At 44.9% G+C, this 25,473-nt stretch overlaps 2 protein-coding genes across 7 annotated transcripts in view; one reads left to right on the forward strand and one right to left on the reverse strand.

The window, feature by feature from the left end:
- Nucleotides 1-24,368, reverse strand: part of WDR60 (WD repeat domain 60) — a 264,691-nt gene extending 240,323 nt beyond the window's left edge. For 3 of the 5 annotated variants that reach the window (XM_033931587.1, XM_033931589.1, XM_033931585.1), the window contains exons 1-3: nucleotides 24,236-24,368; nucleotides 23,625-23,691; nucleotides 5,040-5,093 (exon numbers count right to left, since the gene is read on the reverse strand). In XM_033931587.1, coding sequence (XP_033787478.1) covers nucleotides 5,040-5,093; nucleotides 23,625-23,645 — 75 coding nt within the window. In that variant the 5' untranslated portion in view covers nucleotides 23,646-23,691; nucleotides 24,236-24,368. Of the gene's footprint in view, nucleotides 1-5,039; nucleotides 5,094-15,000; nucleotides 15,177-23,624; nucleotides 23,692-24,235 lie in introns of those variants that run through there. The other 2 variants (XM_033931586.1, XM_033931588.1) reach the window with 2 other exon arrangements.
- ESYT2 (extended synaptotagmin 2) overlaps nucleotides 23,929-25,473 on the forward strand; it is a 235,104-nt gene continuing 233,559 nt past the window's right edge. For both annotated transcript variants that reach the window (XM_033931591.1, XM_033931592.1), the window contains exon 1: nucleotides 23,929-24,400. In XM_033931591.1, coding sequence (XP_033787482.1) covers nucleotides 24,104-24,400 — 297 coding nt within the window. In that variant the 5' untranslated portion in view covers nucleotides 23,929-24,103. The remainder of the gene's footprint in view (nucleotides 24,401-25,473) is intronic.

A 25,473-nucleotide genomic window follows, 5' to 3' on the forward strand; every position in this document is an offset into this window, starting at 1 on the left:
TTTTTGGCATTGAAACTTAGTTGCCAGTTCCTGGACCAGCGCTCCAGTAGGAGTAGGTCGTGCACCATACTGTTGGGCATTGAGTTTTCATCAGGCACTGTGCTTTTGTCTGTTGTATTCTTGCCTACTACAGTGCATAGTTTGGCATCATCGGCGAATAACGTTATTTTACCTCGAAGCCCCTCAGCCAAGTCCCTTATGAAGATGTTGAACAGGATTGGGCCCAAGACCGAGCCCTGCGGCACTCCACTGATCACCTCCGTTGTTTCGGAGGGGGTGTCGTTCACCACCACTCTCTGAAGCCTACCTCCAAGCCAGTCCTCAACCCATGCTGTCAATGTGTCTCCCAATCCTATAGAACTCATCTTGCTCAATAACCTGCGGTGTGGTACGCTATCGAATACTTTGCTGAAGTCCAAGTATATGATGTCCAGGGACTCCCCGACATTCAGCTTCCCCGTCACCCAGTCAAAGAAACTGATTAGGTTGGATTGGCAGGACCTCCCCTTTGTAAATCCATGTTGACGGGGATCTCGTAGATTCTCCTCATTCATGATCGTATACAATTGGCGTTTGATTAGAGTTTCCATTAGCTTGCTCACTATTGATGCGAGACTCACCAATCTGTAGTTCGCAGCCTCCGTCCTGCATCCTTTTTTGTGGAGTGGAATGACGTTAGCCGTTTTCCAGTCCAACGGGACTCTACCTATACTAAGGGAGAAATTGAAGAGCGCGGATAGCGGTTCCGCCAAGATGTCACTTAACTCCCTGAGTATCCTGGCCCCATCGCTTTGTTAACCTTGAGATTAGACAGCTCACAGTAGACGCTGCTGGGCGTAAACTCGAAATTACGAAACGGGTCTACCGAGCTATCCCTTGTCTGCAGCTGAGGGCTGGATCCCGGCGCCTCGCGGGTGAAGACTGAGCAAAGTATTCATTTAAAAGTGGAGTCCGATTCTACATAGTTCCCGTCTGGTTTCTTAAGGTGTGTTTCTGTTTCTGTCACTAATATACCTGAAGAAGGATTTATCGCCCTTCTTGATGTTCTTCTCTAGATTCTCCTCCATTCGGAATTTGGCCTCTCTGACTGCTGTTTTGACGGCTCTTGACTTGGCCAGATAGTCTTCTCTAGAGTCCTGCTTCCCTGAATGTTTGTAAGAGATGAACGCTCTTTTCTTCTCTTTTATGAGGTCTGAGATCTCTGCAGAGAACCACTGTGGCTTATTGTTTCTTCGCCATTTACTTACCGATTTTATATAGCGGTTGGTTGCTTCTTGTATGGCAGCTTTCAGAGTTAACCACATTACTTCTACATTATCTGTTTCTGCTCGGTTTTGCAGCGCCTGATGGATGAAATCCCCCATGCCCTCGAAGTCGAGCCTCCTGAGCCAAGGGAGAGTTCTTAGTTCCTCCCTAACAATTAACAGAGGCCACTGCCATCATTGATCGACCATTTCTTGGGTGATGGAGTCCAACAGTCCTGAAAAGGATGACGACCGCAGTAAGCCCCTCCCAGCCACGAAGGCTGGCATCTGTGGTTACTACAATCCAGGAGGCAATGCTTAATGGAATGCTCTGGCAGAGTGATTGTGGGTGAAGCCACCAGGTCATACTCACTCTGGCCTCCAGAGTCCATAGCAGACTCAGCTCTAAGACATCTCAGTGTGTGTGTGTGGGAGGGAGGGGGGGGGTCAGCGAGAGAGGAAGGCATTCTGAAGAGGATGCATGTGCGCCATGGCCCAAGGAACCACATCCAGCTTGGCAACCCTTGAACCCAGAAATTGTAGATGGCCTACGCTGAAGGAGCCGCCATCTTCAATATCTCCAAAATCTGTGCCCAGAGCTTCTGTTTCTGAGCCTTGGGCAGGTAAACATGGGTCATACAGGCAGGTCAGGCAGGATGGGTGGCGGTAGGTAGAGCGCGCCTGTAGTCAGGAACCTTGAAAAATTTCTGCAATGAAGAAAGAAAATCTTGCCTGTAGTCAGAAAAATTTCATCAGAAGCAAGGCAAAGGAGGATGCCCAGAACCCTTGGGCCATGCTCTATTATCTGGAAAGGTCTTCAGGTGATGATCCATTACCAAATACATGAGGTCAACCAGACCCTTGCCAAACAACAACTGCCCCTGAAAAGGTATCTGTGCCAGAGCTGCCTTGGAGGTGGAATCACCAGCCCACTGCCAAACCCAGAGCATTCGGCGGGCCGAAATAGAATACACTGACACCTTTGACAGCACCTTCAAAAGGTCATAGAAGTCATCTGCCATGTAACCCATCTCAGCCAACAAAAGCTGAGTAAAAGGCATTCGTAGGGAGCTAGACAGGCACATCCACAAAGGACATAGTCACATCAGCTCCAATGCTTAAATTAACTGGTTCAAAACTTTCTGGAGAACCACATCCACCCGGCTGTCTTGCATAGCTTTCAACACAACTGCCCCGTCACTAGGGAAAGAGGTGTGCCGGGTCACCTGAGCCATCAGGGAATCCCTCTTGGGCTGCCGACACTCCTGCACCCGAGGATGCAAGCTGGACATAGACCGAGCATTCCGTAAAGGACCCTCCTGAGTGTCAAACTGCTCCGTAACTATGAACTCATATCCGAATGCCAGGAAAGGTCACAGATTGTGAACAAATGCTGCAGAGTCAGGGAGAAGTTGAAGAAATGAAAGGAGCTCAACTCCTGTAAAGATGCAGCAATTAGACCCTGTAGCGCCTCAAACTGAAACAAGCGCCTGACAGGTGTATCACCTCCAGGATCCGGAGCCCCAAAAGGATCCACGGATCCAGCACCCAAGTCTGGAATCCCAAATCTGAGAAGTGCAGCAGTGTCCAAAAAGGATCAGGGAAACATAGAACCATAGAGTATGACGGCAGAAAAGGGCCGTCGGCCAACAAGTCTGCCCACTCGAAGAACCCTCCCTCTAAGAATTTCCCGGACCCACTCCAAGAACCCTTCCTCAACAAGAACCCTCTTTTTAAGCATTTCCCCGGAGCAAACCTACATGTTTATCCCATCATCCCTTGAAGTCGAGTGCGTTACTGGCCTCAACTACCTGACGTGCAAGACCATTCCATCGATCAACCACTTTCGGTGAAGAAGTATTTCCTGATGTCACCATGAAATCTCCCACCCTTGAGTTTGAGCGGATGCCCTCTGGTTGTCGTAGGCCCGTAAGGAATAAGATATCTTCCTCCACCTCAATACGGCCCATAAGATATTTGAATGTCTCTATCATGTCACCCCTTTCTCTGCGTTCTTCGAGAGAATATAACTGCAGCCTGCTTAGATGTTCTTCATATGGGAGATCCTTAAGTCCTGAGACCATCTTGGTGGCTATACGCTGAACCAACTCCATTCTCTTCACATCCTTTTGATAATATGGCCTCCAAAACTGAACACAGTACTCTAGATGAGCTCTCACCATCGACCTGTACAACGGCATTATGACTTCAGGCTTACGGCTGTTAAAACTTCTCCGGATGCAACCTAGCATTTGGCTAGCCTTAGCTGAAGCTTTCTCCACCTGATTGGCAGTTTTCACATCTTCACTAATGATTACACCCAGGTCTCGTTCTGCGATGGTTCTTGTTAAGTTTTCACCATTCAGGGTGTATGTTCTGTAGGGGTTATTGCTACCAAGGTTAAAAATTCAAGATGGTCACCGGACCGAAATTAAAAGATTACATAAATAGCATATTTCAGGTGGGAGAACAACAGAGGAACACTAGGAAACCTTCAAAACCCTTCGAAATTAACTTTAAAAAACTGTTGTTGGAGCATCTCAGCTCCTCTGTACTCACAGATAGAGAAACAGCTGCTGTACCTGCTTCCAGCCTTTTCAATGGCCGGTTCAGAATTCACTGCCACACTGCTGGAAATGCATCCTTTAAGATGATTTTTGGGCTGCCAGTCAGACTCCAGTGTCTGCCTATGCCTCCACCCCTGCAGACTACCGGATGCGCACCTACACAAACGGAGGCGCAAAAACAAAGCCAGCGTGCTGTGGAACACCACTGAGCCCCTTAAGAATGCTACACAGTCTGTGCTCGACTCCCCACTTAACAGGAAGTTAGACTAGGTCAGGGAAGGCCCTGAGCTCCAAGGAAGATTAAGCAATCCTGAAGGAATTGGCCTGTCAGCCACAGACCGAAGTTTGTGAATTCTTAAGCAGGCAGAGCTTCAAATCCATTTCAAACATGAAAATACCCATGAAAGGAATGAAACTACATTGAATTAAAATAATAAAATGGGGAGAGTCTTTTCATGCTTCCAGATGAAAAGACTGCTAAAGGGTGCTAAACTAGTCTGTGATGTACTCTGGAGGCAGAGTGAAAAACCCGGAATGGATTTCTTCTGCAGCTCATGCGAGTAAGGGGAAATAACCCTATGGTCTAGAACAGGGGTGTCAAAGTCCCTCCTCGAGGGTTGCAATTCAGTCGGGTTTTCAGGATTTCTCCAATGAATATGCATGCACTGCTTTCAATACATATTCATTGGGGAAATCCTGACAATCAGACTGGATTGCGGCCCTCGAGGACTGACTTTGACACCCCTATTGCACTGGAATATGGTTTACTAACTCTCAGGCTAAGGGAGGAAAGTTGTGGATTTCTGCAACTCCCAGATTGCAGGTTAGGACTGAACACCTAGCGTATGGAAGCCAGAAGGGATTTAACAGAAAACTGTTAAGTATGGAGCCGAGTATAGCCACTAGGTGTCACCCTTAAATAATGAATCAATAAACCAAAAAAGAGGGCCTATAAGAGGTATAAATCCTGTTGATTTGTTCAGAACTTTGGGGAAATTTGTTGCCAAATCTTTACCCAGTAGTGCAATTGGGAACCCTTAAATAATGACCATCAATCCTTTCCCCTAATCCCCAGTCCCAAATGATCCAGGAAGCAAAGACTTGACTCAAGGAATGATCAGTGACATTCTGCATGACTATGCACTGCACTTCTCAAAGTCAACAGGCCAGCCTCTTTTCTCATTCTTCATCTTCAAAAATTAAAAGAAATAAAGAAAATATATCTTACTTTAAGATGTTTTTTGAGTTCATCTGATCTCCAAGTATCTTCTCTAGTTTTTCTCTATAAGAAAAATAATGTAAGGACAAAAAAAACACAAGTATTGAGTATTAATCTACAATAAATAAATAGTTTGTACTAGTGCTGCCCGATTCACGATTCGAATCAGTTCACCGATTCACTTCGGGTGAATCGATTCGAATCGATTTAAAACCAAAAAAAAATCAGCTTCCCGATTCAGCTGAATCGATTTGATTCGATTTAAAACCAAAAAAAAAAATCAGCTTCCCGATTCAGCTGAATCGATTTGATTCGATTTAAAACCAAAAAAAAAAAAAAATCAGCTTCCCGATTCGGCTGACCCTCCCTCCTCGCCCCCTAAAGCAGGAGCGGCAGCGCTGCTCTTGCTGGCTGGCCGCTGCCACATCTGCTTTAGAGGACGAGGGGGGAGGGTCAGTCGGGAAGTGCTGGTGTCTGGCTTCCCCCCACTGGCGTCTGGATTCCCCCCCCGGCCTGCCCGCACTGTTTACCTTATAGGAGCAGCCTGCAGAGAAGATTGTGGTGCTAGCGATCTTTGCAAACTGCTTCAGAGCTGTTTCCTCCGCCACGATCCTGCCTCTGACGTCAGAGGAGGGGAGGGACCGCGGCAGAGGAAACAGCTGCGAAGCAGTTTGCAAAGATTGCTAGCACTGTGATCTTCTCTGCAGGCTGCTCCTATAAGGTAAACGTTGCGGGGAAGCCAGGGGGGAAGCCGGACACCATTGGGAGGCCAGGGGGAACACGCAGGCCTTCCGGGGAGGGGGGGGTGAGCAGTCCTTTGGGGGAGGGTCGGGGGGGACAGGCTTTCAGGGGGGGACAGGAAACCAGGCCTTCAGGGAGGGATGCAGGCCTTCAAGGGGGGGCATGCCTTCAGGGATGGTGGCACAGGCCTTCAGGGGTTGTATGCAGACTTTTAAGGGGGGACAGGCCTTCAAGGGGGGACAGGCCTTCGGGGGGACAGGCCTTCAGGGGTGGGGTGCAGGCCCTCAGGGGAGGGGGGTCCTGGTGTAGAAGTACACGAAGGGAGGAAGGGAAGGGGGGTTCAAAGAGACGTGCATATGTTGGACTTTGGGGGGGAAGAAATAATGGCCTAAAATAGAGGCCTAAAATAATGGCCTAAAAATAGAGGAGAGGGAGAGAGATGATGGACATTAGGTTTTAGGGAGGGAAGGAACAGAAAAGGAGAGATGTTGAGACACAAGGGATGGTGGGGAGGGGGGACAGAAATACTGGATAGGAGGGTAGTTGGGAAAAGAAAGAGAGAGATGGTGGACCCTGAGGTGGTGGGGAAGGAGGGAGAGATGCTGGAAAAAAAGGTGGATCTGTGGAGGAAGATGAAAAATAGGAAAGATGCCAGACCTCCGGGGGAGGGAAGGGAAACGGAAGGGGAGGACAGAGATGGCAGAAGGATGGTTAGCACGGAGAAAGAAGAAAGAAGGAGACCCTGGCAAGCAAGTTATCAGAAGACAACCAGAGCCTGGGACCAACAAGATTTGAATAATGACCAGACAACAAAAGGTAGAAAAACTAATTTTATTTTCTGTTTTGTGATTACAATATGTCAGATTTGAAACGTGTATCCTGCCAGAGCTGGTGATAGCCTGCAAACTTGAGCTAGAATTTAACAGAGAGAGGTTAAGTCTTTTTTGTTTTTTTATTTTGTTTACACCACATGTATTTTGTTTACACCACCAGTATGGTTAAGAGAAGGCAAAGGGGTATAAAATAAACACACCAGGATGTTTGAAAAAAACAAACAAACTCCAAATTGGGCAGGAAAATTGAATCGAATCGAAAAACCAATTCAATAGGCTGAATCGAAAATAATTTTTTTTCCTGAATCAGGCAGCACTAGTTTGACACACAAACGTTATTAAAAGCTTATTCTAAATGGAAGCATAGACTTGAATAATAAACTCTGAGCTTTAGCAAGCATTATCGAACAGCTTTAGCAAGCATTATCGAACAGGGGGAAAAAAAATCTATCAGACCTTGAAAATACTGATCACTGCACACGAGTTCTGTGAACTGCCTCTTCCTTCCTCTTAGGACCTGATTTCAGGTCTAGTTACTTTCTCATGGCATAGCCCATAGTTGCATAGATGGGCACAGTTTTATAGGCCAGGTAGAACTCCTACAAGACTCTTAAGTCTTCTCTTACCACTGCATTAATTGGCAGGAAATGCTTCCCCGTTAGTATTTATTAGAGATCAGTCTAAAAAGACATCAGGGAATCTGGCTCATAAAGGCCACCCATAATCTGAGTCTTGAAACAAGCAAATGGGTATCACTGCACTCCAGTTTCTTTATTTTACTCCAGCATTTTCCTGTCAATTTGAACTTTCAAAATGTCAGAACCAATCTCTATTAAGATAACACTATGAGTATCCACTTGCAACTACCTGGGGAATTTTTCCAGGTAATAACTAACCATATTGTCCAATATACCAGCTAACAACGACAGTTGTTGGTCAAGGTCCATAGGATGCAATCCTTTCAGAACCTAGTATGCATGCGTCCTAGCCACTATTTAAGAACATAAGAATTGACGCTGCTGGGTCAGACCAGTGGTCCATCGTGCGCAATAGTCCGCTCACGTGGCGGCCTCCAGGTCAAAGACCAGTGCCCTAACCGAGACCAGCCTCACCTGCGTACATTCTGGTTCAGCAGAAACTTGTCTAGCCTTGTTTTGAATCCCTGGAGGGTGTTTTCCCCCTATAACAGACTCCGGAAGAGCATTCCAGTTCTCCACCACTCTCTGGGTGAAGAAGAACTTCCTTACGTTTGTACGGAATCTATCCCCTTTTAACTTTAGAGAGTGGTCTCTCATTCTCCCCATTTTTGAGAGGATGAACAACCTGCCCTTATCTACCGAGTCTATTCCCTTCATTATCTTGAATGTCTCGATCATGTCACCTCTCAATCTCCTCTTTTCAAGGGAGTAGAGGCCCAGTTTCTCTAATCTCTCACTGTACGGCAAACTTGCTTGCAAACTTGGTAGCACATTAATCGCTGTTCCACAATCAGTCAGAGAATTGGCCAACAGCGATCCAGTCGGTATTGCCGACTAACTTTAGTGCATCTAGCCCTAAATGTCACAATTGTGCAATAGCAGACTTTTCTATCCAAGAAGATGTGAATGCTGCCTCTGGAGCCCCAACAAGCATCAACTCAGAAATCAAACCTATGGTATATAGCTCTGGCATTGAGCTCCGAGGTCAGGTTCATTTTAAGAAAATAAATCTTTATAAATAAAATAGAATCAATAAACTATATTTGAAGACTGAATTGGGATAGCATTGAAGGGATTTTAAAACAACTTGCCTAATACGATCAAAAGTAAATTGATGGCATCCCGTGAAAAACGGCAGGCGTGAATCAGACATTAACTCTGGCCAGATTCTAAAATTGGCACCATAATCAGCAAGTGCCTATCATGTGTCTCTCAGATTATGGAACCATTTTCAGAATCGCAACCTGTGTGGAAGGTAGGCACCAGAAATGTATGCCAGGGTTTTAAAGGCCTACATTTCCAAAACCTACCTTCAATGTAGAATCACGCTTAGTGGCGCCAAACTTCAGCCCTACCCATAACCATGTCTTTTGAGGTTTGGCACCGCTAAGCATCTGTGTAGATGTGATTCCGGTGCTGTGTTTTGTAGGCATCTCATGGTATCTACATTTTTTCTTTTGTTTTTAATTGGTTTTTAAAGGCGTGGTCAATTGCCACACTGTTAATAACCAATTAAAACAATTAATTTAGGCACCGGTAGAGCACCTAATGGTGCCTTCCTAACAGCGCCACTTTTAGAATCTGGGCCTATTTAACTAGTTGATTTGGCTTAGTCTTCCAAGTTCACCAAAATTTCTTTCAATTCCTCTGGCTCATCACCCTTAAAAACCATTTCTGGTTCTGGAAGATTTCCTGCATCTTCTTCCATAAAGACCGAAGCAAAGAATTCATTCAGTCTCTCCGCTATGGCCTTATCCTCCCTGAGCGCATCTTTTACTCCTTGACCATCCAAGGGTCCTACAGATTCCCTCACAGGTTTTCTGCTTCTGATGTATAGTACCTTAAAAAATTGTTACTATGAGGTTCATAATCGAAACGGAAATACATCTAGAAACCTGTCTAAATTGGCATTTGGACAATTAAAATGACAAGTCATCCAAGTGCCCATAATCAAAACGGGTTTTAGATGCATCTTAAAGCAGCTTAGGCCTTTTCACTGCCACAGTACACACAGAGTAAAAAGGGGCATTTTTTGAAGAGTGGTTAGGGCGGGAGGTGGGCCAACCTAGACTTAGGCCTCCTTTTACGAAACTGCAATAGCATTTTCTAGTGTGGGGAGCCGCGCTGAATGGCCCGCGCAGCTCCCAACGCTCATTGAGTTCCTATGACTGTCGGGAGCAGCGCAGGCCATTCAGCGCGGCTCTCTGCATTACAAACTGCTAATGTAGTTTAATAGAAGAGGGGATTAGACGTCCTGCAGCGATAATCAAAAGTTTAATGAGACTGCCTAGACAGAACTCATACGTTGTGACTTAGGTGATCTAAAAACAGGTATAAGTGCCCAGAAGGTATCCAAAGTGACCAGATAACCACTGCAGAAACAAAGTACAGACCCCCACACACTCCCCCAGTATTTATTTATTTATTTCAATTTTTATCCCGTTCTCCCAGAAGCTCAGAACGGGTTACAAGTAGACATTCACAATCATTTGAAAACAGACTAGTCATGACAACAAATAGGTTACAGTAGACAATAACAGAGCTTATTCTAGAGACCAGACTGGTCATAGCGAAGAGTACTAGGAGAAGTATATTGAGGAGGCAGTTTTTAATGGCCCAATTGGCGGAAGAGGAAGGTTTTTACTGCTCTGCAGAAGGTCATTAGTGAGTCTAGCGACCTGATCTGTGTTAGTAGTCGGTTCCATAGCTGAGGTAGGAAATGGCTGTAGGATCTTTTGTACACCGTATTCATTCGGAGGGATTTCCCTGCGGGAATGCTGAGTCTTTGTTCTGTTTTGGAGCAGAGGGGGTGGTTAGGGGTATATAGACGTAGCTTGAATGCTATGTAGACTGGGTTTTTTTGGTAGAATCTCAGTAATCACTGATCCCCTCACACACACACACCACCATAAAAATCAGAATAAAAATGTACATACCTGCCTCCAGAACATCAGTACCTGGTATAGGAAAGCCTAGTAGAGGTGGCTTAAGCAGTCTGAGAGATGGGCTAGTGAACCAAAGAGGAAGATCCAGGCCCATAAGCCACTCTAACTACTGCATTCATGGCGAAAAATGTGCACCCACCAAAACCCCCTTAAACCCTACTGTACTGCTATACAGGTGGCACCTACAGCCCTAAGGGCTATTGGGGTGGTAGACAGGTGGGTATAGTAGGTTTTGGGGGGCTCACCATGACCTATAAGGGAGTTCTGGTGAGATGTTTATATGGTACCCTTTTTGTGAAGTTCACAGCAGTGCCTTGTAAGGTGCCCCACTACTCTGTTGCCATAACTGGGTGGCCAGTCTATCATTTTGCTGACTCCTCCCACCTTTTAGGCATTTTTGACTTGGACAAATTTTTGGATGAGAATGTGATATAAAAATAGACAACTTTGTGGTTTGGGCGATAAAACGGCTGGACGCAGAAGTGAAAAAAAATTTTTGGATGTATTTTTCAAGAATGGAGTTTGGACATTTCTGACTTTGGGCGACTAACGTTCTAGGCCCAAAATGGACTTACTCATACGCTCTATGAGTCTTTGCCTCTTTGGCAAGTTTCTCTTCTTATTTTCTAAGCTTTTAGCTTTCTTTATGAGATAAATTTATTTACACTGCCTCCACTGCATGCAAACTTATATCATGTATACCCAGAGCCCAAAGCAGAAAGGCTACATTAGGGCCATATGTTGATGCTAAATATACAACTCTTAAAGTTCAATTTTGCTTGCCAATGTAGTAAGCTAATCAGAACTTGATCACTAATCAGGAAGAATGCACAGCATGCAGGTGCACAAGGCTCTGTACTAAGGGCAGTCAGTACTGTGCATATATCCAAGCTAAATCATAACATATCTGCACATGTATCATACATGTGTTTGGTTATTGTTAATTAGGCATAATTTTCTTTCCGTTATGATTGGGGTAGTTTGTCCTGTCATTTTATGGGGTATCTTTTAATTTCTTTTTTAATACTTAAATTTGTAATGTCTCATAAAGGTATGTTGTATATAAAACTAGGTCTCATTGTATATTAAAAAAAACTAGGGGGTCCTTTTACTAAGGAGCGCTAACTGATTTAGCACGTGCTAAATATTACATTCTATGGACGCATTAGCTAAATTGGCTAGCGCGACTTAGTAAAAGAGGGGGTAGGTATGTTATATATAAAGCTTTTAAATAAACTAACACATATTCTAGAATGTTATTCTATAGATCAACACCAGCAACACAAACATTTCTGTGCATAAACATTTTTGTGATACTGATGCACAGAATAACCTTCCTTTTATCAAGAATATAGCATTTTATTCTCTGATTGCATCAATAATCAACCATAAATATCATAAAAGTATGCAATCATATTTAACTTCATCAATTTCGATATTCATTTGTCACTGTTATTCAAAAAATTTATCAAGAAATCATAATACATCTCCATGACTATCCCCACTCTTGTAAATTTCTCATCAAAGTCTCAAACATGTAAACAGCACCCTAATTTGTAATTTTCCTGGAAATGTCCAGTTACCTTATTTTGTAATCCGCCTAGAACTGCAAGGTACTGGCGGAATAGAAGTCACTAATGTAATGTAATGTAATATAATCAAGCGCAGTAGTTCTTCACTGATTTTTAGAAGTACTGCTTAAATTGTCAACGATCCTTATTTTATATATTTTTTCATACTTTTATTTGTTATATCTTTTCTTTTTGTTATATTTTAAAACTTTTAGCCCAAAAAGTAGGCACTTATCTTTTCAATTTGAGATTCTCTTAGCTTGGGACTTGCTGACATGTTTCGCCTCATTGGCTGTCAAGGCTATCCCCTCACAATATTACACACCACCATCGAGCCCGTTGTCCAGAGAAAACAACGAGCTCGATGGTGGTGAGTAATATTGGGGTCTTTTTACTGAGGCACGCTAAATGCTAACACATCCATTATATTCTATGGATGCATTAGCGTTTAGCGTGCGCTAATATTTAGTATGCCTTAAATCGGCTAGCGCGCCTTAGTAAAAGAGGGGGATTGTGAGGGGACAGCCTTGATACCAGCTGATGAGGCAACTGCCGAGCCGACAGAATCTCAACTTGACAAGATAAGGGTCTACTTTTTGGGCTAAAAGTTTTAAAGTATAACAAAAAGAAAAGATAATAAAAAATAAAAATATTTATATTAAAAGTATAAACAAATATATAAAATAAGAATTGATGACAATTTAAGCAGTACTTCTAAAAATCAATGAAGGACTACTGCATTTGATTCTGAAGATCCTTAACAGTGACAAATTAATATAGAAATTGATGAAGTTAAGTAGGATTGCATACTTTTATGATATTTACAGAATAACCTTCCAGCATGTGCATATCATTTTTTTTTCTACTCAGTCCTCTACACAGAACTGGTACCTCTCCTATTATGTCTTAAAAAGTTGTGGGTTATTTGATTTATGCTTGCAGCCAAAAAGAAGAAATAAACATTAACCCCCTCTTTTACAAAGGTGCACTAAGCTTTTTAGCATGCGCTAAACACACGCTAAATGCTAACATGTGCACGTTATACTATGGACGTGTTAGTGGTTAGCACATGCGTTGATTTACCGTGTGCTAAATTCGTGCTAAAACGCTTAGCGCGCCTTTGTAAAAGAGGGCCTAAGTCTTCACAAATGCTACTGCAGAAGAATGAGCTAACCCTTCTATGCCTCCTCAGACCTGGTCCAAGGTCCTGCATTAAGCATGCCTTTTATGTCTTCTGCAGTGTTCTCTGCATTAGAGGGGAATAACTTATAGCCTCATTACCACTGAATTTAATATGCTGTGTACTAGTGTCTAAATTCACAGGGTTAGCTTCTTTGCAAAATCCTTTTCTACATCATGCACCCAGAAAATTTTGTTAAGATTGCATGTTTCAATCTGTGCTAGTTTTCTGCATAGGCTACTCAGGGCCCCTTTTTCAAAGCCGTGGTAGCAATGCTGCCACAGTAAATGCGCCAAAGCTCATTCAATTTCTATGGGCTTCGGTGCATTTACCACAACAGCATCACTACCATGGCTTTGCTAAAGGGACCCTCAGTGAATATCCTTAGAATACAACAGGCTGGAAGTCCCTAGAAAGGTTTGGGGCCCACTGTTCTAAATCCCAAATGCTCTACTGTGAAATTAATCGACCATTATAAGAGAAGACTTTCCAAGATTTGGGAAGATAGTTCACTCTGCGGTGCTGAATTCCATTTAAAATACCAGGACTCTATCAACAATGGAAGTTGAAACAAACACCAACAACCACAAAATAGTTGCCAACTTACTCAAGGGGAGACACACAGAACTCTGGCACTATTCTCTACAGCACCAAAAAACACCAGATGGAGCATCATTTTTTTTATTTTTAGCAACCAATGCTAAACACTTATAGAATGCAAAGTATATGCACACTGTAAGTGTTGAGCATTGGTCAGTAAAGGGCTTATAATGTTCCTGGTGCAAGTGGCACATGTCCAGTGAATGAGAGGGAGGAGAAACAGTTTTTTCATTGTGCTGGCACTTCTTGCAGAAGCTGCAGAGCTCCCCGGGGTGCAAGAGAACATGGTGGCCACCCAGTCACAGAAAGCATTCTCATGAGCATGGGGCTGAGCTATTGCCAAATCCACTCTGCTCTCTACCAACTGTAAAAAAAGAACAGCATTGTATGGTTAAAGTGGGTTTTCCTTGGAAAGCAGGAGCACAGCTGTAAAAATCACTGCCCTAATGACTAATAAAACCTACTGGCAACTCTAGTGTTGTTGATCGATTTTAGTCACTAGGCAGGGGGTTTCCGTGCATCATTTCTAAGTACATTAGAGAGGGAATCACTAATACTTGCAAGCTAATTAGCATACTACTATCAATTACTGCTTCCTTGTACAGTAAAATAGTGACCAAAGGCCTCTGTGCATTAGCACACAATAATGTTTCAATTAAGAACATAAGAATTGCCACTGCTGGGTCAGACCAATGGTCCATCATGCCCAGCAGTCCACTCCCGCGGTGGCCCCTAGGTCAAAGACCAGTGCCCCAAACGAGACCAGCCCTACCTGCCTACACTCCAGTTGTTAAAAACAGTCTACCAGGGGTCTTAAAGTCCCTCCTTGAGGGCCGCAATCCAGTCGGGTTTTCAGGATTGTCCCAATGAATATGCATGAGATCTATGTGCATACACTGCTTTCAATGCATATTCATTGGGGAAATCCTGAAAACCCGACTGGATTGTGGCCCTCAAGGGGGGACTTTGAAATCCCTAAATGAAGTGCTGCCATCCAGGTTTGTTTTGAGCATGGGGCCTTCTGTTCTAGAAAGTTCATATTAAGTCGGACCAATCCTGGATTTCTGACAACCCCTTTCTGAGGTATTATGGAACCGATAATACTGATTTAAATGAGTAGAATCAAATAAAAGACATGGCACTGAGAATGTAAACTAAAGATGATCCTACCTGAACTGAGTAATAGCAACTATGCTACCACCCCAAAATTTAACCTAGTATGACCCAGACAAACTGAGCTACAGATCACCATCAATTATGAACAGGGGGAAAAAAAACAAAAAACCATACAGTATCACTGGTCACCAGGTGAGAGAACATAAACTTTTGAATCTCAGCCTCAGTGCTCCTGGTTAGCGCCTCAGCCAGGAATAGCCCAAGCTACCACTCCGTGCAAAGTTACCCTCTGGTGATGCATGTTGAGTGTCGGAATCTCCCTCTTGCACTCTCCTTTTCTCTCACCGCCACGGTTAACACAACTTATTCCGCTCCTTGTTTACGTGCCAGGCCGCCATGACACTACGAATCGGTGAAGCGCACATGCGTAGAGCCGCGCAGTCAAGGCAACTGCGTCACGATATCCTAGCAACCGACGCGGAAGGAGGCGTGGAGGGGCAGGTTGGAGAAGACAGGGCGGCGAGAGTTCCGAGCAATTGATGGAACGATCAGAGAGAGGCCGCTAATAGACCTGTGGAGAAGTGTATTCCCGGGTCGGGAGAAAAGTGCCCGGTTCCATTTTGAGGCTTTTCCCAGTTTTTATAAGCGTCGGAGCATTTAGCGCTCCGGGCCGCGGTAGAAACCTGCCACGGCTTAGTAAAAAGGGGATTACTGTAGTGTACAGATTAATTTAATATATATTTTTCTACATTTATTCATTTCTGTTTTAAAATAAACTGCCCTACGTTAATATCATTTTAATAAATAAGTATTTCAAAAACATGGCTATACCTCCAATCTAAATATTCAATAAAGAAACGTTAATGCACAGCACTAAATCATAGCTAGTGCAGGAACATGATTTTTGCCTGCTCTATATTAGCTTAACATTTTAGGAACCCCACCCCCGAAAGCGAGCAGCTTTTGGGGATGTGGAAAGAATAGATGAGGGTCATGTGCATGTCATGTGTAGAGACTCACTGCAGGTAGGGTTGCCAACCATACCTAGTTTTAAATATCTTCATTTTTTTTAAGTGCCCATGATGACCACTACCCCTACCTAGGGTTACCATATTTGTGAAGACAGAGGACGCCTGACACAGCCCCCGCCCCTAACCCACCCCCACCTTTTACTCATTTCCTTAGACCCCTTCCCATTCTCTGTACCCTTTAACCTGCATAGAAAGTGTACAGTGCTGCATATATCTAGTAGCACTATAGAAATTAATAGTAATAGTATCAGTCCCAGTTCCATCCCTTTCTCTTCTTTCCCTTGCCTCCAAGGCCATTCTATGCCTTTAATTCTTCCGAGCATGGACCGTCTATTAAATGCCAAAATGTACAGTGCTGCATACACCTTTCAGCTCTATAGAAGTGATAAATAGTAGTAGTAGTATCCCTGTCCCCCTATTCCGCCCCGTCCAGCTTCGCTTCCCTCTTTACCCTTTCTTGGGTTATCAGATGTCCCAGTTTCCCCGGACATGTCCTCTTTTTGAGGACTCTGTCAGCTGTCTGGTGTTTTTTTTAATTCTGATACTTTTGTCCAGGGAAACCAGACATCTGGAAACCCTATAGCAGTGATCTGGAAACCCTATAGCAGACACTGCATGGCCTGCACACCTAGCCAGAGTCCCTACTCCCCGGCGAGATCTGGTGCTTGCTCACCGTTCTTGATCCCAGCTTTAGGGCTGCTGGAGGCAGCATGTTTACTTCGCTCTTGCTGCTTGAGGCCCAAGAGCAGTGCCACTGGGATCGAGAATGATGAGTGAGCACCGGATCTTGCCGGGGGTGGGGGGATGTAGGACTAGCATGGAAAGGATCGTGGCGATGGGAAAGGCAGATGCCAGACCTCCAGGGGAAGGAAGGGAAGGGACAGATAAAGATGCTAGACCAGGGGTGCCCACACTTTTTGGGCTTGCGAGCTACTTTTAAAATGACCAAGTCAAAATGATCTACCAACAATAAAATTTAAAAAAAACACAATGCACACTGTATGCATAGAATTGTTAATTATCATTCCTATTCCGGGGTTTTTTCAAAGAGGTCAAAGCAGATGACTCTATGCACTGTCACCTCAGTAACAACCATACAAAAATAGACAAATACCCACCCCCTCCCTTTTTACTAAACCACGATAGCAGTTTTTAGCGCAGGGAGCTGCGCTGAATGCCCAGCGCTGCTCTCGACGCTCATAGGCTCCCTGTGCTAAAAACCTCTATTGCGGTTTAGTAAAAGGGGACCATATTGTAAAATATAGAGAGCAGATATAAATTCAGACACATTTTGATCACTAAATTTAAAATAAAATCATTTTTCCTACCTTGTCTGGTGATTTCATGAGTCTCTGGTTGCACTTTCTTCTTCTGACTGTGCATCCAATCTTTCTTCCCTTCTTTTAGCCTGTATGCTTCCTCTCCTCCTGACCTCATTCCCCCCCCCCAACGTTTTCTTCTTCTCTCCCTGCCCTCTCTTTCTTTATCTCTTCATGCCCCCTTTCTTTTTTTCTGTTTCTCTTCTTTCCTTCTATCTCCCTCCCTGCCCTTCCCCAAGCCACTGCCGCTGCCATCGGATAACAGGCCCCCAAAGCCGCCTGCCGCTGGCCAAGCTCTCCTTGCTTCAGGCCCACCAGCATTCCTCTCCCCGACGTCAATTTTGCCGTCGGAGAGGAAGTTCCGCTGGCCAGAACTTCCTCTCCGACGGCAGAATTGACGTCGGGGAGAGGAAGGCTGATCGGCCCAAGATCGACCTATTGGGAGAAATGCTGCCGGGTCCTGCCTTTGAGGAAACAGAAAGTAGGCAGGACCTGGCAACAAGAAGAGCAAATCGCAAGTTTAACTGACCTGGCTCCCGCTTTAGCCCGCGAACGGGGCTCTAACATGTGCGTGCCGGCTTCCCTTCTCTCCCCCCCCCCCCCCCGACATAACTTCCGGTTTCAGAGGGAAGAGAAGGGAAGCCGGTACAAGCACACGTTAGCCCCCGGAGCATAAATTTTCCAAGCCGTTTAAAAAAAAAAAAAAATGTTGAGCAGCGGAGGCAGCCGCAGAATTCAGGAGCAGGCCAGTCAGGAGGGGAAAAAAGAGAAGGGAACCCGCTCTGCGATCGACTGGGGTCGCCTGAGCGAGCGACCTGTCGATCGCGATCGACGTATTGGGCACCCCTGTGCTAGACTATGGGAGGCAGGGGGAAAGGAAGGTGAGAGATGTCAAATCACTGAATGGGGAAGTGGGGGAGGGTGGAGAAGAGAGAGATTGCAGACCAGGCAAAGGAAGGTGGGGGAGAGATGCCAGATTGTGGAAAGGAGAGGATAAAGATCCCAGACCATAATAATAATAATTTTATTCTTATATACCGCCAAAGCCATAATAGTTCAAGGCAGTTTACAATAAGAGATACTGGACAATCAGTGAAAAGTACAAATCATCAGAAATACATAAAATAAAAATTAAAAACAATAAACCCTTAGGTTACAAATTGATCAAACAACTGCGTTTTTACTAATTTTCTAGGAGAAGGAGGGGGGAAGACAGATGTCAGATCATGGGAGAGGGAAAGAGAAAGAAGACATAGTGCATAGGGATGGAGGGGAAGGGGAGAGAGAGGGAGGACATGGTGCACAGGGATGGGAGGGGTGGGGAAGAGAGATGGAAGAAATGCTGTTTATGGATAGATGGGAATAGGGGAGAAGAAAAAGGGAGGAGATGGCACATATGGATGGTGGGGAAGGGCAAAGAGGAAGGAGTCAGTGCGCATGGATAGGAAGACATAGAAAAGTACATAGATTTGAGGAGAAAGCAGGAAAATGGAAGAAAGTTGAATGTTAAAAGTTAATGCCAAAGATGGAGAGAAAAACAGCAAATTGATAATAAGATCCTGGAAACAGAGTTAAGAATTTATATGTGTTGTCATTATTATCCCAGGACAAGCAAGCAGCCTATTCTCACTTGTGGGTGACATCATCCACGGAGCTCGGCTGTGGACAGCCTCACAAGCAGACTTGCATGAAGAAACTCAGAAGTTTCGAGTCTGCCGCACCGCGCATGCACGTGTGCCTTCCCGCCCAGCATAGGGCACGTCTCCTCAGTTCTCAGTTTTCTGCGGAGCTGAGAAGTCCGTATTTGATGCTCTGCGCTGAACTTAGTTTATTTTGTGCCTTCTCTCACCGCGGCTCGTGTTTTATTTTCTTATTACTGTGTCGCTGTGCTTTTCTTTCGGTCATTGTTAAAAAAAAAAAAGTTGAATTTTTTTCGTCGAGTGACGGCGGGGTCTTTGGCACGCCCTCAGCTTCTGGGCTTCGACTTTGCAGCGGCTATTTTTCCTTCTATGTTCCGGCCGGTCATGACTTTCAAGAAGTGTAGCCTGTGCCAGTGTACGATCTCCCTCATTGATCCACACCGCTGGTACCTTCAGTGTCTGGGGCCTGACCATTGCCCAGAGTCGTGCGTTCGCTGTGCTACTTTTCAACCTAGAGCCCTCAAACGTCGTAGAGTTCAAGTGGAGAAGATTTTCGGTATGGAAACCCCTACTATACTCTCGACCTCTACTTTCATCAGACCTTCCTTGTTTGGAACATCCTCGACCTCAAGTAAATCTGCCAAGTCTTCTCCTGAGCTTCCCTCAGGTCAGATACCTCAGCAGACAGTTCCAGCAGTGGTCCTCAAGCTACCTAAACATCATTCTCCATGTCGAAGCATTCTTCCTCTTCGTCCTCAGAGCCTTTAGCCTCAGCAAGTGGTCCAGTTTCAGACTCGGATCCACAATTGCAGGCTACCATCCAGACCATTTTAGAGCAAGAATTTGTTCAGTTACTGACCAATTATAGTCCTGTCTCGACTCTGCTTCCTGCAGTCCAGCCTGGGCACCCAGCAGTCTCACAAGAGGAAATGGGTTTGCCTCTGCCTAATGCAGAGTCTCTCAAACTTCATCTTAACAGGCTTCTTTCTCAGACTTTCAAACGAAACCTGGAGACTCCTCATGTCATTCCTGCTGTTCCAGGCAAGTTGGAATCGAGGTGTAGAACTGTACATTGCAAGGGCTTTGAGAACTCCCAACTATCTCATCAGTCTCGTCTTGTGGAATCATCTTAAAGACGAGTCATCCTTCCAGGGTCTATGCTATCATACCTCCTGGCAGAGAGGGCAAAACCATGGACAAGTTTGACCGTCATCTTTATCAAAATTCAATGATGGCCTCCAGGGTTTTAAATTATAATTTTATCTTTACTACTTATTTCAAGTATTTTATTGATATACTACCTGGTTTTTCTAAAGACCTTGGTCAACACAGGCTTTTAGAGTTCCAGCAAGTCATTGCTACTTTAGCACAACTCAGGTTACACCTTCTTCAGTCATCTTATGATGCCTTTGAACTTTTCTTGAGGGTCACTGCTTTCTCTGTAGCGATGCGCCACCTTGCCTGGCTTCGCACCTTTGATATGGATCCCAACATTCAGGATCATCTGGACAATATTCCTTTGTGAAGGCAATTACCTCTTTGATAAATCGATAGAGGCCGCCACCAAGAAGTTGTCTGAGCATGAGAAATCTTTTGCTTCCATTGTCAGACCAAAGCCTAAGCCAGCTCCTTCCAAGCCTTCTCGACCTCTTTCATTCTATCAGAGGCGTTATCCTCCAAGGGCAGCTCCTTACACTCAAGCACCTCCCAAGAAACCGCAACAACAGCAGAAGCAACAGAAACCTCAGCCTTCTGCGGCACCAAAGGCTTCTCAGCCTTTTTGACTGTCTCAAACAGAGCATAACCTCCCTCGTTCTGCCTCTGTCCTCTTCCCATCGGAGATCATCTCCATCAATTTTACCATTGATGGGAGACCATTACATCTGACCTCTGGGTGCTGTCAATAATCAGGGAAGGATATTCTCTTCATTTCACTCAGATTCCACCAGAGCTTCCTCCAAGAGAGTATCCTTCCAATCCATCCCAGACCGCCCTTTTTCTTCAGGAAGTTCAAGCTCTACTTCGTCTCCATGCCATCAAGGAAGTTCCCTTGGAACAGCAGAGCAGGGTTTTTACTCCCGTTACTTCCTAGTTCCGAAGAAGATGGGTGATCTGTGGCCCATACTGGATCTCAAAGCTCTCAACAAATTTTTGGTCAAAGAAAAATTTTGCATGTTGTCCCTGGCATTCCTTTATCCCCTTCTAGATAAGAACGATTGGTTATGTTCTCTAGATCTCAAGGAAGCTTACACTCAAATTCCCATTCATCCGGCCTCCCGTCAGTACCTCAGATTTCAGGTGGGGAATCTGCATTTTCAGTACAGAGTGCTACTCTTCGGCATGGCATCATCTCCCAGAGTGTTCACCAAGTGCCTAGTGGTGGTGGCAGCAGCTCTGCAGAACCATAGTCTTCAGGTATTACCCTACCTGGATGACTGGCTTATCAAGGATTCAACAGCTCAGGGGGTTATTGTAGTGACTCAATGGACTACATGGTTCCTACAAAGCTTGGGATTCGAAATCAACTTCCCCAAATCCCACCTTCAGCCCTCTCAGAATCTACAGTTCATCGGAGCTGTTCTGGACACTATGCAACTCAGAACATTCCTTCCTCAGCAGTGTCTGGTTGCCCTCCTTCAGCTTTGCCGCAAAGTGTCTTCCCTTTCTTCACTCTCAGTGAGATACATGCTGGTTCTACTCAGTCACATGGCCTCGACCGTTCACACGACTCCTTTTGCCAGACTTCAACTCAGAATTCCTCAGTGGACATTGGCATCTCAGTGGGTGCAGGCTTGCGATCCACTCTATCGACACATTACAGTCACTGCTTCGTTGAGACAGTCTCTCCACTTGTGGATGCTCTCTTCCAAACTAGAGGTTTACTGTTTCAGACACTTCCTCATCAGAAGGTCCTCATGACAAATTTCTTGACCTACGCTTGGGGGGGGGGGGGCTCCTCTTGATGGTCTCCATACTCAAAGCCACTGGTCCAGCACAGGTCGTCAGTGTCATATCAATCTATTGGAACTCAGAGCGATCTTCACTGCTCTCAAAGCTTTTCAGCATCTTCTTCACGACCAGGTAGTCCTTATTCGGACAGACAATCAAGTTGCCATGTACTATGTCAACAAGTAGGGGGGAACAGGATCTGTCCCTCTTTGTCAGGAAGCTCAAAGGATGTGGGACCGGGCGATCCATCACAACACCTTCCTGAAAGCTGTCTACATTCAAGGAGAAAAAAACTGTCTGGTAGACAAGTTGAGTCGTCTTCTGCAACCTCACGAATGGACACTCAATTCCTCGCCTCTTCATCACATTTTTTTTCACTGGGGAACTCCTCAGATAGATCTCTTTGCATCTCCCCACAACCACAAACTGCCTCAGTTCTGCTCCAGGATATACTCTCCTCATCGCCTCGAGGCAAATGCTTTCCTTCTGGAATGGACAAATCTCTTCCTGTATGCGTTCCCTCCATTTCCTCTCATTCTCAAGACTCTTGTCAAGCTCAAGATGGATCATGCCACCATGATTCTAATAGCTCCTCAGTGGCCCAGGCAACCCTGGTTCTCCCTTCTTCTTTAACTCAGCAGCAGTGAGCCATACCTCTTACCAGTTTTTCCATCTCTGCTTACACAGAGTCAAGGATCTCTACTTCATCTCAACCTGCAATCTCTACACTTGATATCTTGGTACCTCTCAACATAACTCCCCTTCAGTTTTCTCAACCTGTTCGGGATATTTTAGAGGCTTCCAGAAAACCTGCCACAAGCCAATGCTACCACCAAAAATGGACTAGATTTTCTATGTGGTGCATCTCTCACAACAAGGAGCCTCAAGATACCTCCTTGTCTTCCGTCTTAGATTATCTTCTGCACTTATCTACCTCTGGCTTAAAGTCTACATCCATTTGAGTCCATCTTAGTGCAATTGCTGCTTTCCATCAGCCTATCGAAGGTAAACCCCTTTCTGCTCATACTGTGGTATCCAGATTTATGAAAGGACTTTTCAATGTCAAACCTCCTCTCAAACCGCCTCCAGTGGTTGGGATCTCAATGTTGTTCTTGCTCAGTTGAACCAATGTCTACGGCTCATCTGAAATATCTCACTTGGAAAGTGGTCGTTTCTCATTGCTCTCACATCTGCTCGAAGAGTCAGTGAGCTGCAAGCTTTAGTTGCTGATCCACCTTTCACAGTTTTCCATCATGACAAGGTGGTCCTCTGTACTCATCCTAAATTCTTACCTAAAGTGGTTTCAGAATTCATCTCAATCAATCCATTGTATTTCCAGTGTTTTTTCCAAGGAGCTATTCTCATCCTGGAGAATCAGCTCTTCATACCCTGGACTGTAAGCGTGCTTTGGCCTTCTACTTAGAGTGCACCAAACCACACAGATCTGCTCCTCAACTTTTTGTCTCCTTCGATCCGAACAAGTTGGGACATCCGATTTCTAAGCAAATCATTATCAAGGCAATGTTGAACCAACAATCCAGTAATTATTAATTTTATTTAATAAGTTCCACAATAAGATGTCTTCCCCTCCCCACTGAGATAGGAAAGACCAGTACTCTGATGGTAGTTTCATAGTTTATTTGAATTTTGATTAAACGCTTCTCCAGAAGTACAAAGCATTGTACATGGTAATTTAAAATAGATAGGAGATGAACATATTAAATAATTAAACATAAACCAACAAAACAAACATACTTATGACATGAAAACATTGGGAGAAAAGGGAAGAACTACAATTTATTACAAAAGAATACATAAAAGGAAAATACAATAGGGAAGGGAGACAAATTAAGTGATGTGGAAGTAAATTCATATGTAAGAAATCAATTATAGGCATCTTTAAAAAGAAAGCATTTTAGGCTACTTTTACATTTCTGCAAGTCTTGTCCAATGGATATATTAAAGGCATACTTGCTCTTGTAGTGCAGGCATTCTGGTGTGGGTGGTGGCGCACTATGAAAGGGAGCTGCAAATTTACCTGTAACAAGTGACAAAAAAGCAGTGTTAAAATATGGGCAGTTGTTGAATGAAGGCTCAAAACACTGTAGTTCAACAAAACTGGGCTCTGACTGAATTGACACCGGAAAAGTGCATGAGGAAACCGGCATGAGCCCCTCCAACAAGAGAATAAAATATTTCCTTCGTGTGATCTAACGTTCGGGAAGGGGTCTAACTGCAGTGAAGTTGGTCTGGGCGGTGCTGCTGCACTTCACTCCCGTCCAGGCTAGACTGCAGACAGAGGGCGCTGTGGGCGTGTCTGTCCTCACAGCAGTGATCCAGTGGTGGGGGCTGAACTCTGCCCCGGGAGCAGGGAGGAGAGAGAGGGTGTGAGCGAGTGCCGCTCTCCGGCAGAGCCCCGTGCACCTTCCGTACAGGCTTCCGGGGTGGACATGGCGGAGGCGGCAGCCGCATTAGAGTCCCCGGAGGAGCGGGCGCCGCTGGGCAGCGTGGACGTGGCGTCTCTCGCGCGCCAGTTGGGCCGGGCGCTGCTGCTGGTGCTGCCCGTGTACTTGCTGGGTTACCTGGGGCTGAGCTTCATCTGGCTCCTGCTCGCGCTGCTCGTCGTCTTCTTCTGGAAGCGGCGGGGAGGCGACACGAGCTCGCGCCTGGGCCGGGCTCTGGCCTTCCTGCAGAGCGAGGAGAGGGGCGTGCGCCTGCGGCTCTGCAATACCGACCTGCCCGCCTGGGTGAGTCCCTGCCCCGCTTATTGAGCTCTCGAGCCTCTCCAGTGGCAGAGAGTTTGGCTGGTTGACTTGTCATCTGCTTCTGCTCGGACTGCATGCGTGGTGCAGTCTCATAACCAGAGGGCTTCCAATTCCCTATATGTACGAGTTTGTGAATTGTTAAAAGAGTGAGGCTGACAAATACTTTCCCAGTTAGCTCTCGCTCTCTTGCTTGCAATAAAGCAGTGGTCTCAAACTCAAACCCTTCGCAGGGCCACATTTTGGATTTGTAGGTCCTTGGAGGGCCTCAGAAAAAAATAGTTAATGTCTTATTAAAGAAATGATAATGTTGCATGAGGTAAAACTCTTTATAGTTTATAAATCTTTCCTTTTGGCTAAGTCTTTATAATAATATTGTAATTTATACCTAAGATACATATGATCAAGAAACTGTTTTATTTTACTTTTGTGATTATGTTAAAACATACTGAGGGCCTCAAAATAGTACCTGGCGGGCCGCATGTGGCCCCCGGGCCGCAAGTTTGAGACCCCTGCAATAAAGTAATCGGTCTGCCCTTCTTGCTGGTAAATCACAGGCCTTCCTTGCCTTGCTTACATTAAGGAGTCAGAATAGCGCTGCAAAATAAGCTCAATGAGGGGAATCTAGGCAAGGCTAGAGGTAGAGCTTGCAGCTCTTCAAAGCACACAGACAAAACTCTGTAACTTAGATATTGTGCTTGATGACTTGCATGAGTTACTTCCTTGCCCTGCCTTGAAGCACTAGTCATCTCTGTAGTAAGCATAAGAGCCAATTTTTCCAAATGATTGGGGGTGCTAAACCAAATGGAAATTACCCCTCTACAGTCACCATTAAGGAATTTGTTTAATATGGAAGAGTGCTCAAGTTCCCACAGAGTTGGCTCCTATGGTAGTTTTGAAATTTGTGGAGTCACTGTTGCATGGAAAACAATATATGGTTATACAACTTTTAAAAGAAACTGGTGCAAGCTGCAAGAGTTTAGTATGTTTTACAATCTGTTTATGCTTGTCAGAGTAATAGTAGCAGAAGATGAGGCCACATAAGGATAGTAAGGCAC

Source organism: Geotrypetes seraphini, chromosome 2 (genome assembly GCF_902459505.1).
Source record: "Geotrypetes seraphini chromosome 2, aGeoSer1.1, whole genome shotgun sequence".
Classification (NCBI taxonomy): domain Eukaryota; kingdom Metazoa; phylum Chordata; class Amphibia; order Gymnophiona; family Dermophiidae; genus Geotrypetes; species Geotrypetes seraphini.